The sequence below is a fragment of the Carex rostrata genome, chromosome 20 (assembly GCF_964058835.1).
Source record: "Carex rostrata chromosome 20, lpCarRost1.2, whole genome shotgun sequence".
Classification (NCBI taxonomy): Eukaryota; Viridiplantae; Streptophyta; class Magnoliopsida; order Poales; family Cyperaceae; genus Carex; species Carex rostrata.
This window is the reverse complement of record NC_135937.1, coordinates 7,503,180-7,518,470: the sequence shown is the minus strand read 5'-3', so window position 1 is coordinate 7,518,470 and position 15,291 is coordinate 7,503,180. Positions and strand designations below refer to the sequence as shown.

The 15,291-nt window shown below is 33.7% G+C and overlaps 1 protein-coding gene across 1 annotated transcript; it reads right to left on the bottom strand.

Moving 5' to 3' along the window:
- Positions 1-10,276: 10,276 nt before the first annotated feature.
- On the bottom strand, positions 10,277-12,964 carry LOC144572562 (high-affinity nitrate transporter 2.1-like). The gene is made up of 4 exons (XM_078322186.1): positions 12,382-12,964; positions 11,681-12,017; positions 11,193-11,574; positions 10,277-10,925 (listed from the first exon to the last, which is right to left on the bottom strand). Exons 1-4 carry the CDS (start codon positions 12,855-12,857, stop codon positions 10,528-10,530), a joined length of 1,593 nt encoding a protein of 530 aa, XP_078178312.1. The 5' UTR covers positions 12,858-12,964; the 3' UTR covers positions 10,277-10,527.
- Between the last annotated feature and the right edge of the window lie 2,327 nt (positions 12,965-15,291).

The following is a 15,291-nucleotide window of genomic DNA, read 5'->3' as shown; positions in this document are numbered from 1 at the left end:
GTAGAAATTATGGTGAAAATTAGCAGAAATTATGGTGAAAATTATTGGTATGTAGCTAACAATATTGGTATGTTCCTGGGTATCAGTTCATTATCTTCAAGTTTTGATTCGTGTTCATTCTTGGAATTTAGACCCTAGATATATGCAACTACACTTTTATCGGATTATAATGGCAAAATAATAAAATAAAAATCTTACGAGAACAGCTAGAGTGCATCCACCAATGTTTTGTGTGGAGTCCTGATGCGCGGAAACCAACAGTACCATCATTTCTTGATGGACGAGTCTGGCCCAATTAAAATTCCAAAGGTCATTCAAGTCCTTTATTTCCGTCAAATATGGTATCAAGCTTGTTGTTACCAGCTTATTTGACCATGGGAACAGCACTGTCGAAAAAATATACAAAACCAACAGAGCTACAAAGTCATCACTCTTTTTGCATCCTTCTGCACAAGCCAATCTCTTCAATATTTCTTGCAAGTATTTGCGCGTAACCTCATTTTTCATCCCAAAGTAATCCTTATGGAACCGAGTATAACAGTCTGATAGCCTCACTCTCTTGTCATTGGGGTGTAGATCAATCACAGAACCTTCCGTTTGTAGACCTACAATAAAAGAATGTTAAATAGATGGATTATTTCTGTTTGTTTTATATTTCTTTTTCTTACAAAACCTTGATTAGGAACAAGTTAAGAAAAAACATGAACGTACCTAGAGCAACCCCGACATTCCGCACCGTGAATGGAACGGCCCCACCACAGATTATAAAAACCTTATTATTAGGGTCAAAAGCATCCAAAAGCTTTGTGAGCAAGCAAGCTGAAATGTTTGCTGGAGGCATGCAAAGGAGATGCGCAAAAGGCGTTTCATTAAGTTTGGTCCTTTGATCCTCTTTCATTATCGGCGCGATGTCCCTTTCGAAAAATTTAACCAACGTCTTCGGATGACAAGTCGATGTCCGCTCAATTGCCATTAATTGAAGCTTGATGAGACCTAGAAAATAGATTTTTGTTAGAACATCTCAATGGCTATAAAATATAGTCTTGCTGTTATCACATTATTAGACCTATCATTTCGACTTGTTTCCATACGAAAATCTATGTTTTGAACCAACAAAGGGTGCCTTTTACATTGAACATCCATAGAATGTGGTACTGCTAAGTTTTGGTTCTTACTTTGCAGGAATCAGGCGAAATTGGGCAAAATCAGGCAATTGGCAGACTTCAGGAAGCTCTGATGCGAGTCGCATTCATATGATGCGAGTCGCATCCAAGCCCAAAGCGACCTGCGATGCGACCCTCACTGCTCTCTCTTGAAGACCATCTGATGCGAGTCGCATCAACTGTTGCCGCCCAGTTCAAATTAAATCTGACAAGCCCAAAGTCAACTCTGTTGCCTATATAAGGAGGTCCTATGCCAGAATTCGAGGAGCTTTTTCCCCCTCTACATTCCAGAACACAAAAAGAGCGAAGATCAAGAGAGAAGAAGGAGATTGGAGCTTGATTGAAGAAGAAGAGAAGGGAAGATTTCAAGATCCTCTCCAATCTACTTTGGATCTTCGAGCTCCATCATGATTTGCTTATTCTCTCTCTCTTTCATGTTTACTTTTGTTATGCTTGAGTAGATCCCTGTTTCTTAGGGTTAAGATGTAATCTCCAAATCTTTTCTTTGAGTTGAATGATGTTATGATCTAATGTTGAACTTGTGTGATTGTTGTTTGAGTATTCATTGTTTGCTTGATTGTGATTTCTTGATTGATTCTTGATTGTCTACTGTTAGATGTCTATAGCATCTCTTCTAGTAATTAGGCCTTGATGTATCTTGTAATTGTAATTGAGCACTTGAAGTAGATCTAAGATCAATAGTAACCGAGAGGTGAAATTTCTATTATCGAGAGGTTATAGATACTTCTAGTTAACCAGACAATCAATCTAGGTTAGATACCAGTAGGCGAGAGCCACAGGTCGAAGCCTCGCACAAGAAATCAACTTAGATACGAACTCATGTCAGCTCTGCTCGAGGGCCATGCGACCCGCATCAGAGATGATGCGAGTCGCATCACACAGGTCGCATCAGAGATGATGCGAGTTGTATGATAGGTCCAGAGAAGGAAAAGTTTGGAGATGAAGTCTGAAACCCTAAGAACACCTTTTATAATTGATTCAAAACCAAACCTTTTAATCACTTTCATTTACCTTTAATTGAATTGTCTTTTGAAATTTAGAAATTGAAACAAATCAAACCCAATTCTTCAAACTTCTAGTACCTAACTTGGATTTGTGAAAGTCTAGAATTGAGTTTAACCGTCCCTGAGGATCGATACCTTATTTTACTACACGGATAGGATTGTACACTTGCAATCCTAGACGTGAGTGGATTCAAGGTTTAAAACAAGTACAATTAGTTGTATTTGGAACTTTGTAAGCACACTCTGAGAAGCGAACACTTGCCTTTCCAATAATATAAAAATCCAGAAGAAGGAAGAATTCTGATTGGAGGGTGCTCTAATTACACTGAGAACACTCCTAATATTTCTAAATGACAAAAGTATTCGAGTTCTGTTTTCAATTTTTTTTTAATGATAATCGATCACTACTTAAATCACCCTAAATTAAAAAAGAGAATAATAAAGCAAAAGAACAAAGTGCTGTGGTGTCTGATGACTGTTATGTACTGTACATGCTTCGCATGAAGAAAAATTGTCAACAAACAATAATCCTCATGATCAACACGAATGAACTCAAGAACATGATAGTTCTCAAGCAAGTTTAAAACCCTAAACCCTAAAATTCTGAACGCATAGAGAGACTTAGAAATATTGAATCTTTTTTTTATACCTGCTTCAGACGCTTCTATGCAATTGACGCTTTTTGTCTGATTGGATGCACAAACACGGTGCGAGGGAGATGCTAGCGATACGAGGTGGAGGGGTGGCGATGCGAGGTGGCGATCTGTATCCAATACAGAGACTTCATGTAGTCCCATGTACCTTTCAGGTGCGCGGACTACTCTCTTTCTTTGACCTTCGTAGCACGGGTGCTCGTGGTGGAGGAGTTGGTTGTGCATCCACATGCTCAACTTGTGGCTCAACACTTTGTCGGGTTGGGTGGCGGAGCGAAACCTTCGCTAAGGTTCTTCTCTCTCTCTTTCTGATTCTGTGCGAGTGGTGTGCAAAGAGAGGTCGGGTGCGAGTCCGTCTGGTTAAGTCATATAGGTTCTTCTCTCTCTTTCTAATTCTGTGCGAGTGGAGTGCGAGTCTGTCTGGTTGAGTCGATATGACTTGATCGATCTGCCAAATTAAAAAAATTAAAACCTGACAAGGGGTATTGTGGTCATTTATAAGAATATGTATTGTTTAATCTCATTTAAATGGTTCTGATGTAGGGGTGCACAAAAAATTTGAGATTTGTGATTGATTCGAGTTCGATTCAAAAAAGTTCGAAAAAAATTTGATTCGAAATTCAGTTCGGTTCGAAATTAATTCAAACCGGTTCGGTTCAAAATTAATTCAATTCAAATTCGAACCAGAGTAGCTTCGAATCGGTTCGGTTCGAAAAAAAATTTGGTTCGAAATTGTTTTAAATTCGAAATTTGTTTTGGTTCGAGTTGGTTCGGTTCGGTTCGGATTCAGTATGGGTTCGGTTCGCTATTGGGTTCGGTTCTCTCAATTTCGAACTAATTTTGAATCGATTCGGCTCGGTTCGAATTATACCGAACCGAATTCGAACCGGCCTGTTAGGTTTGAAATCTATTTCAATTTCGAACTGGGTTCGGTTCGAAATAAATTTGAACTAGGTCCGATTCGGTTCGTTTGCAGCCCTATTCTGATGGCATGGAAATAATTTGATTAGGAATTTAATGGCAAACTTTGGAGTGGCAAATAAAAAAATTTCTCTTTATTCTTTTGTGTCACAAATAGAGGGACTTTTTTCTTACCGATTCGCTAATTGCGGCAAGAAATGCTCGAAAATATTTCTTAAAGTCGGACACCCGTAAGAAATACGATAAGTAATATTCCATTTTGTTGTAAGAAATACGATAAGTAATATCCCATTTTGTTTGCAAAAATTACTGAACACAGGAAAAATGGATCGTTTGCATTTAGTACATGGCATTTTAAAAATGAAAATTGTACATTTTTAATTATTTCCTGAAGTCTTACAAAATTACATTTTTATATGAAATCATTAGTTTTAAGGTCGATTTTTAATGGATTTGAATGGAATTTGGTTGGAAAACTGAGTGAACTAAAGCACTCTTCTTCTATAGTACCCACTAATTATATGGTCCTCACAAAATTTTTCAGAGTGTGGCAATTTCATGATCCGTGTTTCGGATTTGATACACAACTCCCCAATGCATTATTATCCCAAAGCATGAAACAAATTCTAAAATCGTTGATACATTTCGTCTAAAAAAACAAAAGATGCAATTGTATAAATTAAAATGCATACTAGGAGGATCAGAGGTGAGAGAGCTTGGTCATGTGTAATGTTTGTCTGAGTAGATAGATCTGATAGTGGGTTGGGATGTTTTTGGATTAGTAAGATCTGTTTTTGTGAGTGTTGAATAATAATGAGATATTTTGATTTTGTAAATTTGATACTTTATTGTGTTATTTAGTGATATTTTAATATAATATAGTATGATTAATTGGAATAGTTGGGTGTTGAATATTATTGGCCAGAAAATTTGTGGCGGCCACATTACAAAAATAATTTGCAAAAAAGAAAACCATGGTTGGCTAATAAATAGAATAAAATCGGATATTTAATACTCTAATATAAAAAATAAAAAATAAATTTAATCATACTCGGCTATTTAGTAATGAACCAATCTTAATAACAACAGAACAAGATCAACTACAATAGATCTGATCCTAATAGCTACCAATCAGGATCGGATAGAAGTCCGATCCTAATTAGTAATTACCTTTACTTTTAGTGGGAAATAAATCTGCTACGATCCCAAGAGATTGTAGGTTGTTACAATTCCAAATTCAACCTTTTATTTTTTGGGTTATACGAATCTCTATAGAAATTGTTTTTATGTACGAATCTCAGAACAAATGAAAGGTTAGATTTGGAATTGTAGGGACCTTATGATCCCTTAGGATCATAGCAGATTTATTTCCCTTTTAGTGTCGTCTTGATCTAGTTCGAACCCGAATCCGATTATGATGGTTTCAAATGTCCGATCCTGATTGTTATGTCTGCACTAGTAATTGAAGATTCTTATGAATTATTATGTTTCAGTTCCCTGTTTCATGTCCAAATTAAACTAACGATTCTTATATATGTTGACTTTTTTTGTTGCTGTATCACTGTTTCTTTCACCAAATTAATTCATGCATAATATAAATCTATATGCAAGCGTGGCCGGTTCTACTTCTCTGAAAGAGACCAAATATGAAAATAATTAACTTCAAAGTATAAAAGTCAAACCAAAATGCCAACGCCATATGTATAGATCAGCTCATTAATTATTATATCTATGTTCTTAATTGCTGAACGCTTATTTGTTTATTGTTTATAATTTGGGATGACTATCCTTTGAGAAAATGACAAAAAAAAAAAAAAAAAAAACGATTGTTCAGTTTAAATTACATTGAAGCAGAAACTATGATATCAAATTAATATATTAATAAAAGTAAATTATATAAAAATTTCATAGTGAGTGCGCATAGTTTCAAACGGAGTTAATTTATGCATTACCTTTTAATTATGAGCAAAATTTGTATGTAATATATATAGAAGAAATGTAGAGGTAGATTTCGGAACTTTGTCGCTCTTTCAAGGAAAGAGAACTCAGAAAGTGGCGGGTTCATTGTACCGGGTCATTACGGGTTAATTATTAAATAACACCGGGTGGCGAATCATAATTAATGGATCTTTTGGTCTAATTATAAGATTAATTTCTACAACAATTTATTTTGTAGGTCACGGCGGAGTGTAAACGGATCAGATAATATCCGACGAAACCAAATTTATATTTGAAAATTAGATATCTGATATCTGAATATCTGTGTAAATTCGAATACATATATGATTTTAAATTTTAATTACTTGTATGTAAATAATAAATATATATATCATATAGTTTAATATATATATATCATATTAGGGTGAGTGAGTCCTCTCGGATCTCCTTTGGGTGAGCGAGTCCCCATTAGATTCCTATTGGGTGAGCAAATCTCTTAAGGGTTGAGTGAGTCATCTTTTGGTTAATTAGTCCCAACAAATATCTTGTATCGCTACTATTTTATCAATATAATTTTGGTTTTTTTAAGTTTTTGCAATTTCTTTTATATTTGCAATTTTTTTCGCTATCAATCTCCTTATATTTTTCTTTTATTTCTACGTTGCTCTTCATGTAACTCTTTTCATTTGTTTATAAATATGCATGGCTAGTAGCTATATTTTACCTAATTTTAAAAAAATATATACAAAAATATATAAAGGTTTGCACCAACATGTCTGCGTACAAATACTCAAATTTTCAAAAAGAAAAAGAAAAAGTAAACAGGCGTGTGCTCATGCCACAAACGGATTTAATTTCTAAATGGTTCCATGTACATCTTTGAATTCAGTTTCAAAACAAAATATTATATATTACAGCAACTTGGCATTAAACATTTTTATTCAATTGGCATGTTGTGAACTTGTGATGTGGCTACAAGATATGGAGAAATGGAACAATTTGCGATATAAAATAAGATAGTACGATTGAGCAAGGTTTTTTTTTTGACCAATTAAATATTGTAAGTATTTGAAAATGTATCAAAATTATTTGTTCATTTTTCAAAATACAGCTGGTATTTTCAATCAATGTGTTAAATTAGAAAGAAAAAATATTTCAAAAATGTATCAATATAATGTAAAATTAGAAAATAAAATAATATTGTAATTAAGTATTAAAAATGTATCAAATTTATTTGCTCATTTTGTAAAATACATGTGGTATTTTCAACTTATGTATGAAAAGCACCTCCGTCCTATTTACAAAACAATTGCAAATGTCTTTTTTTTCAACTTGTCTTTCAACTATACCCTATTGATAAGAATCTATTTTTGATCTAGTGGCAAAGGTAAGAGTGCAAACGGCTCGGATACAAATCAAATAGTGGTAAAATTATATCATTATCCACTTTTAATTTGTAGATACGGATACGATGGATATTAGATGGATACATACGGATACGAATCGGATATCGGATATCGGATATTCGTAGATATATACATAAATATTTTCATAATTTATAGTAAACTATATGGTATATATCTACTTTTTGGATACGGATAATTAAAATTCAAAACTATATTCGTATGCATATCCGCATAGATATTCGGATATCAGTTATCTGTAACTAATTTTCGGATACATATGCGGATGCAATTGGATAATATCTGATCCATTTGCAGACAAAGGCACACGAATTTCATTATGAGTTCGAAACTTACAAATGTAAAAATCATCTTTATTAATTTATAGTATTTTATTAATTTATAGGAGTTTAAAATATATTGGGTAGCTTGACCCAACTCAAATTTCAAAAAAATTATACTATATTGATAGACAAATCCATTCCGGACGATTGTTAATTAGTCGGCCTCTACTTATTAAATTGTAATTAATTAATTCTTCATTATCCTGTTGACAAATTAATATAAATATTTCTTCATTTTAATTGATAAGGGAATTAATACTAGGATCCTACAAACCACATGGACTTTGGCAAATGTTCTTATCCTCATCATGCAAATCAACTATTATCCATTATAGTCAGATTTTTAATTATTAGTTTCTCTATTTAGCTTGATAACTTGTTGATGAATATCCAGATAAGAAGAAGTTGGAATCAAGATTTTCATGATAAGACAGTTAAGTCTGACTTTGAATTCAATATTATATATCATTGACTTAATTATATTGCTCAATTATTGATTGGTGCTGGATAATACCAAAAAGAGTTGTCAAACCTTTATCATATATTATAGATTTGGTACCAAATAGTCAGACTAATTTAGTGGCTCTGAAATGAGATTGGTTGTTTATTATAATAAAACAATTAGTTTTAGTGTCTGATTAATCAAGAACATTATAATTTTTAGCTAAAAGGAGAACATAAATGAATTTGGTTTATGCATGCAGTTGTGTCCAGCGAAGAAAATTAGTCATGTCATTATTCGTTTTGTTACAGTATGACATGTTACGTCATGTGTGTTCATTACAATACATCACATAAATCGGCCTTGTTATTACGTCATGACTAGTTTTTTCAACCTTATTTATTTATTTTATTTATGTATTTGCATCTTTTTCATATTTCTAGTTATTTTTTCTGATTTTTCAATGAATTAACTTAAATTCAAAAAAACATAGTTAAGCATGATCAATCACGTCATGTTAAATTGAAATCACGTGTGATAATGACGTGACTATTCACGTGATGTAACTGTTATCCACTATTTTAATACATGTCATGTCACTCAAAAAAAAACTTTTAATAACATAGCGTGACATAATATAACGTAATTAATCAAATCATGATATATTAATCACAGTACACCATGTTTTTCCCCAATAATTATGTCAAAATTTAATAGAAGATATGGATTAATTGCAATTATTTAATTTGTTACATTGTGGCCAAGCAAAAATAATCAAAGCATTTATGTCAAAAAAAAAAAGAATGTAATCAGAGTATATATTAGCAGCATGCCAGCAGGGCAGCATTAATTGCCTTCCAGTAAAATCTCACTCCATGAAACTTCCGATGTTGACCGAGCTTTTGAAGGGCTAATAAATCGTTCAATCTGTTTAATTTTGGGATCTTGAAGGGCTACAATTTGTTAATCTGTTTAACGATCGATATACAGTTTAATTAACAATATCTTCTGGCCTATGCTTCTCAAATAAATAATGAAGCAGTAACCGACGATTTTTGTTTAGTTACCATTTCTGTGAAAGTAATTCACCAACTTGTCATCATTTTCGTAGAAATTTCTACAAAAATTTCATTTAGTCTGCAATTAATATAAATGATTGCACCTAGCTGTGAAATGGTAACTAAAGAAATTCGGAAGCCCTAAAGTATATTAACATAAATGGTAACTATGAATTAAATAATAGATGAATTTTAACAAATCAGAATATTGGTGGACATTACCAGTAACTCCAAAAATCAGAATATTCATGTGGTTAGCCATGCATAAAAAAATATTGATCAAGGATACCCTTACTCTTAAATGATGGGTAGATAACCAACAATGTAAGTTTTGTGCTGAATTTGAAACTAGGAATCATTTATTTTTGAACTGAACTCTGACACAGCGAATCTGGTTATGGTTAGATAAGAGTCAAATAATTGTGATACACTGGCACACCAGGGATGATATTTTTCAATATTTCTTTTCTTTGTCTAACTATAATAGAACAGGTCTTTTAGTGGTACTTAGTGTTGTATGTTGGATGATCTGGAAACATCGAAATGATAGATGTTTTAATGGTTGTACACCCAAAACTGCTAGATCCCTCATATTGCTAATCAAATAATCTATGGTTAATTACCTGACAGGTAACATAAAGAAACAAGCAAGAACATCTGCTTGCTCAATCCTGGATGCCTGTGATAGAAGATGCAATTCCTCTTGAATCTTGATAGGATCCCACCAAACATGGAAAATATAGTGCAGTATTAGTCCCCTAGAGTTCCTGACACTGAGGAATGAAAGATAGATCTTTCCACTTTTTTGTAGCTAGTTTAATCCATAGTCATTTGTTAAGTGGCTTATCTTTAACTTTTTTAGAGTACTTTTGGAACCTAGTTATATCTAGGAGTTGGTTAATATAAATGTTGCTTGATTGGTTGGTTATACTCTAATGCTAAGACATGTTGTGCAGTGACATTAATGTCAATGCTAGGGATGCTCTGCTTGACTTGGTTCTGTAATTATCTTATTCAAGCAATGAAATAGATCTAAAAAGCATCTTTTAAAAAAAAAAATGGTAACTATGAAAGGGTATTTCTTTCTACATTGATAATGAAATGGCGGGGCTTTTTTTTAAGCTTTTTTTTTTTTATTAAAGGGTTTTTTTAAAGGTTTAATTAATCTTTACTGTAGGTGCTTTTACTGAGTACCCAGCTAGCTAGGCCCATCAATTGCTTAGTTTTATACACTAATACCTATCACAATTATCGCATTTAGTGTCGTTTATAATTTATATATAAACACCACCAATACCTCCATAAGAAATAAAATTCTGCACAACTCAATTTCTAAGAGAAACAACATATATATATTCATCAGATAATAACAAAGAGCCCAAAGCAAAGTGCAAGAAAAGATAGAAAGGAAAACTTAAAATAGAACCCTTGCGCTTCTATTCTCCTTACATTCCCAAGTCCTAACACTACGTACGCTTCTATACAGTTTGCATTAACAAGTCATAATTAATGCATATATGTAAATATTGCAATCATATAAATAATATTTTTTTTTTTAAATGTAGCATGTCAAGAGCACTCTAAACATGTTCAGGTGTGTATCCTGGTGGAGTCGGTGCAGAAGCTAATACGCTTCTCCTTCCTCTCTCAGACCGACTATTCTCTGCAAATTTTATACTGGCATGGTGCAAGCCCTGACTTTTCTCCTCCTCATTCCACTCACTACCATAGTAGTGCTCCTCCTGGGCACTTTTTGATGGTGGTAGAAACATTGACCCCCATTGCGGGAAATGCACGAATATAACAGGAACTGTGCATGCCATGATCATGATGCCCATTAGCATTAGCCCCTCAGCGGTGTCGTACCGAGAACTGGTGAAGAAGAGAAGCTGAGTAAGACCAGACCCGAAGTTTCCACCTGCTCCTGTCATACCAGAGATAATACCAAGGGATCGGCGCGAGATGAAGGGGATTACACCTGTTGTAAGAAAAAAAAATACAATTTCTTAATGCAGTTTGCAAAAAAAGATCAATGTTTTATCAGTATATGAGGTTGTAATAAAATAAAAGGGCAGGCATTATTTCAGAGATTGTTATTAATATTCTTGATGACTGCATGGTATGGGATACATAATTACAGATGACCTTGTTTATTCGGGTTTCCTCAAAATAATTAAGTACTTCACAAAAAGATTCAATGAAACAAAATAGAAAAGGATATAATATGATAGAGTGGAGAAAATACCAAATATAGCACCACAAGCTGCCTGGGCACAAATTGAAAAGAGAACCATCGCAACAACAGAGATTGGTAATGATTCAGCTCTGCCAAGCCAGAGGCAAAATGCACCACCAAGTGTCTGAAGTATCCAAATGTTCCACAGGCGACCCCGCATGCCCCAGTATGCAGCGCCCTTATCCGATATAATCCCACCTAGTGGACGGGCTACTATGTTGGCCATGCCGAAACAAGCAGCAATGGTACCAGCAATACGGAGGTTTACATCAAATCGATCATAGAAATACTCAGCTATGACATTATCTGTTGTCAGCTCGACGCCCATGCAGTAACCATATAGCAGCACGAAGATCCATGTGCGATAGTTTGTGAGAGCATACCATAGAACCTAATTCATTAATTAATTTGATGTATCAATTGATTAATCATTCATGGAATCAATTAATACAAGTAGAGACTACAGAGTGCAATAAAAAGCGCAATTAATATAATACCTTTGAGAATTTGTCTTTGTTCATATCTCCTTTTTTCTGGAGAGTTTTAAGATTTCCATCAGGCAAGTCTTGACCTAGTGTCAGCACTAAGATCCCCATAAGGACATGGAGAAAGCCAGGCACAAAAAATGCAATGCGCCATGCAACAAATGATGTGGCACCTGCCTTTTTAATCACATCATAAACCAGAGGCATGATTAGTTGTGTTGCTCCACCTCCCATGTTACCCCACCCGGCAGCTGTTCCATTAACCGTGCCGATGATCTTACCGTTGAACATTGTACTCATCCAGTACTGACATGTCACGAATGTGGCCAGTGAGAATCCAATTAGAAACCTATTAACATATACAAATGTTAATTTTGTGTCATATATATCTGACTTTTTTAACTTATTTAGACAGCTTTAATTTAAATAGTGAAATTAGTCCATGACTTGTTGCACTTTTGCAGTTACTATTATATATTTCTTGCTTGAGATTACCTTTGACATTTTGTTGTGAATAAGTCTAAATTTGACAGTTTTCATTAAAAAAAAATTGCAAAAATATAGTAAATCAGTATTTGCTTGAAATAATCTCAGTAATTTAATTTATATAATAAATTAAACATATAATTCTTTAAAAGTAACAAATGAATAGCAACCACGAACTAAAAATATATAATTAATTGAATTCATAAAAAATTATCAGGTTGCCAAACCTCATGATGATGTATCCTTCTGCAGATGACACGAGCGCCATGCAGAAGACTGTCGGTGCAGCAAGGATGATGAGAAAAGCGCACCCGTAGCGCGGGCCCAACAAGTCACAGACTGCACCCATTACGAGCCTCGAGAAAATGGCACCAGACACTGATGCAACACCCGCATTTCCAATATCCCCCTTTTTGAGATTCAGGTCATCCCTTATGATGGGCACAAGCGGTGCTGCCGCAAAGGTCGACACAAAACAAGTGAAGAAGGATGACCATGAAAGGTGAAATGTGCGCATGTGTGGATTGGCCAAAGAGAAGAGCTTGAAAACGGTGGCCTTGTGCTCTGAGTCGACAGGAAGATCGAATTTAGCATTCGAATCCAACTGTTGTTTTGAGTCGACTGACAAAGCAAAAGTTGGTTCTCTTCCGGTGACACCATGCAATGAGCTTCCTGGAGCTCCAACTGACTCGGTTGGCTCCATTTGGTTTTGGAAGATGTGGAGATTCAAATATTAGGGTTTTGGAACTTTGCTTCTAGCTAGCTAGTTGTTTTGTTCGGTATGTTTGAAGTCGGAACGAGGATGGATTATTGTTGATGGCTGGGTCTGGGTCATATTTATAGCCGTTGGTAATGGTAGTTAACAAGACAGGGACAATAAGTTTAAAATATTGGTGGGACGGTGGAGAGCAATTTTGCTTGAACACCCTTTCTGAATTCTGAATTCTGAATTCTGAATTCTGATACTTCCTTGCTATGTGAACATATATATTATATTTTCCTCATTAATTGGTTTTGAGTAGAGATTTCAATTTTGGTCCCTACCTGAATAATTAAGTTGACTCAATCGATTCAAATCTACCCGATGGTTAAATGGTTCCTATACGGGTCTAGTCTAGAATTTTTGACATGACCATTTCATTGAGTTTTGTAAGATTTAGTTTGAAATTTAAATATTAATTTAAGTTTTATTACACATAATTCAGATTAATCATATATTAATTTTATTAAGTTGCAAAAATAAATAAGTTATATGAGTCGGATTGGATCGATCTGTGAATTCTACAAGTATAGTATTATTTTTGTGCTAGGTGACATGAAGAAATTAATGTAAAAATAAAAAAGGGAATCTAAAAGAACCAATTCGCCACATTCAATGGCCCCCATCCCATGAGTATCTCCAAGGATCAACTGCCTTCTTAATTAAAGGGGGGCCCATTTAATTAGTCAAATTAACACACAAAATCAACGCTCATAAGTCATTGCAAAACTTAAATTTATTATATCGAAATTAATATAAAAAAATTATACCATTTCATTATTTTTGTAACATCATTTTTTTTCTGAATAATAATATTATTATAATTATGTGGATCAATTATTTTCTCTCGTATGGAGATACGTGTTCTGAAATGACATGTCATGATGAGTTGTACCGTTAAATGCTAGCCAGCCTACTTATTAGTTAATTTGATATATTATTTTATTTTAATACATGAGATGTCTGATAGGAATCTGAGTCTTTAATTTATTAACAATATATTGCCATTACTAATTAGATACATCATACATGCAGCTGGACATCTTATTTTTTTGAAAACTTGGTAGTAGCTACCAAGGTTCGTGAGGGGAAATCGAACTCTCGACCTTTGAGTATAACAACTCTAGAACATTTTCCTAGCCAATTGTGCTACATCTCCTTTCTCGCAGCTGGACATCTTAATTAGTGATGTCTTAATTATGTTTTTTTTATTGCAATCAGCTGATTAATTTTCCAATTTAAATAAGCAAAAATGAAATAAAAAGACGTGTAATAAAACAAAATTTTCATTATGGTTGAGGTCTCAATGGGTACGATACGGTTCGGGTGGAGACATTTTCATACCCGTACCCGTTATTACCGTTATGATAACGAATAAAAAATCTTTATCCTTACTCATCTTTTCAAATACAGTATGGGGCAGATAAACGGATACAAAAGTATCATTGACATTTCGATTTGTGCTTTCGATTAAATATTTTTCAAAACAAGAAAAAAAAATAATAACGAATACAACTAATTTGTATTATGGAAATTTAATAAAATACAAAATTTTATTGTATCATGTATCATCTTCATACAAATATATATCTATATATATAATTTTATTTTTAAAAATTATTTTATACGAAAACGGGTAAGATAACGGAAAAAAATCGTTGCCCGTACTCGATAAGCTAACGAAAAAAAATTTACCTTACTCTTGTTTTTGAATACTATACGGATCAGATAAACGAGTAAAAGGGTGTCATTGACACCCTACCTATGGCCCTACTGGTATATAGTCCGCATATATAATGCTTATATATATCTGCACGCGAGTCTTAAGGTCATGTTTGGTTGTAGAGTAACTTTAATCCGGAGTAAATTGCTTACTCCAAGTTAAGGTGGAGTAAGTTAATCATGTTTGGTGGAGTAAGCTAAACCACCTCTCTAAATGGAGTAAGTTAAACCGGATTAATTCAAATCTTACTCTCACTTACTCCATCAATTTTACTCCTAATTTGATGGATTAAGTGTGGAGTAAGGAGTTTAATTCACCCCTTACTCCACAATCAAGCATGACCTAAATGAATTATTTTACTCAATAAAATAGCTAGGATGAAGAAAACAATATTTATTTTCTATTAATTATATACAAGAGTCAGATGCATATCTATTAATAAAACAATATTGCTAATTGGCAGAATGAATTCTAAGAATTGTAAGTTATTTTCTTAATTTAATAGCCATTTCTACCGATTAATTGCTTCTATACTTGAACTTCCAAATACCGATTATTAATTAATTAAGGCGCCTGATCCAAAATTTATTTTACTTGTCACTTAATTGCCGACATGTTCATCACTTCATTTGTTTGTTTTATTCCATTCCCATT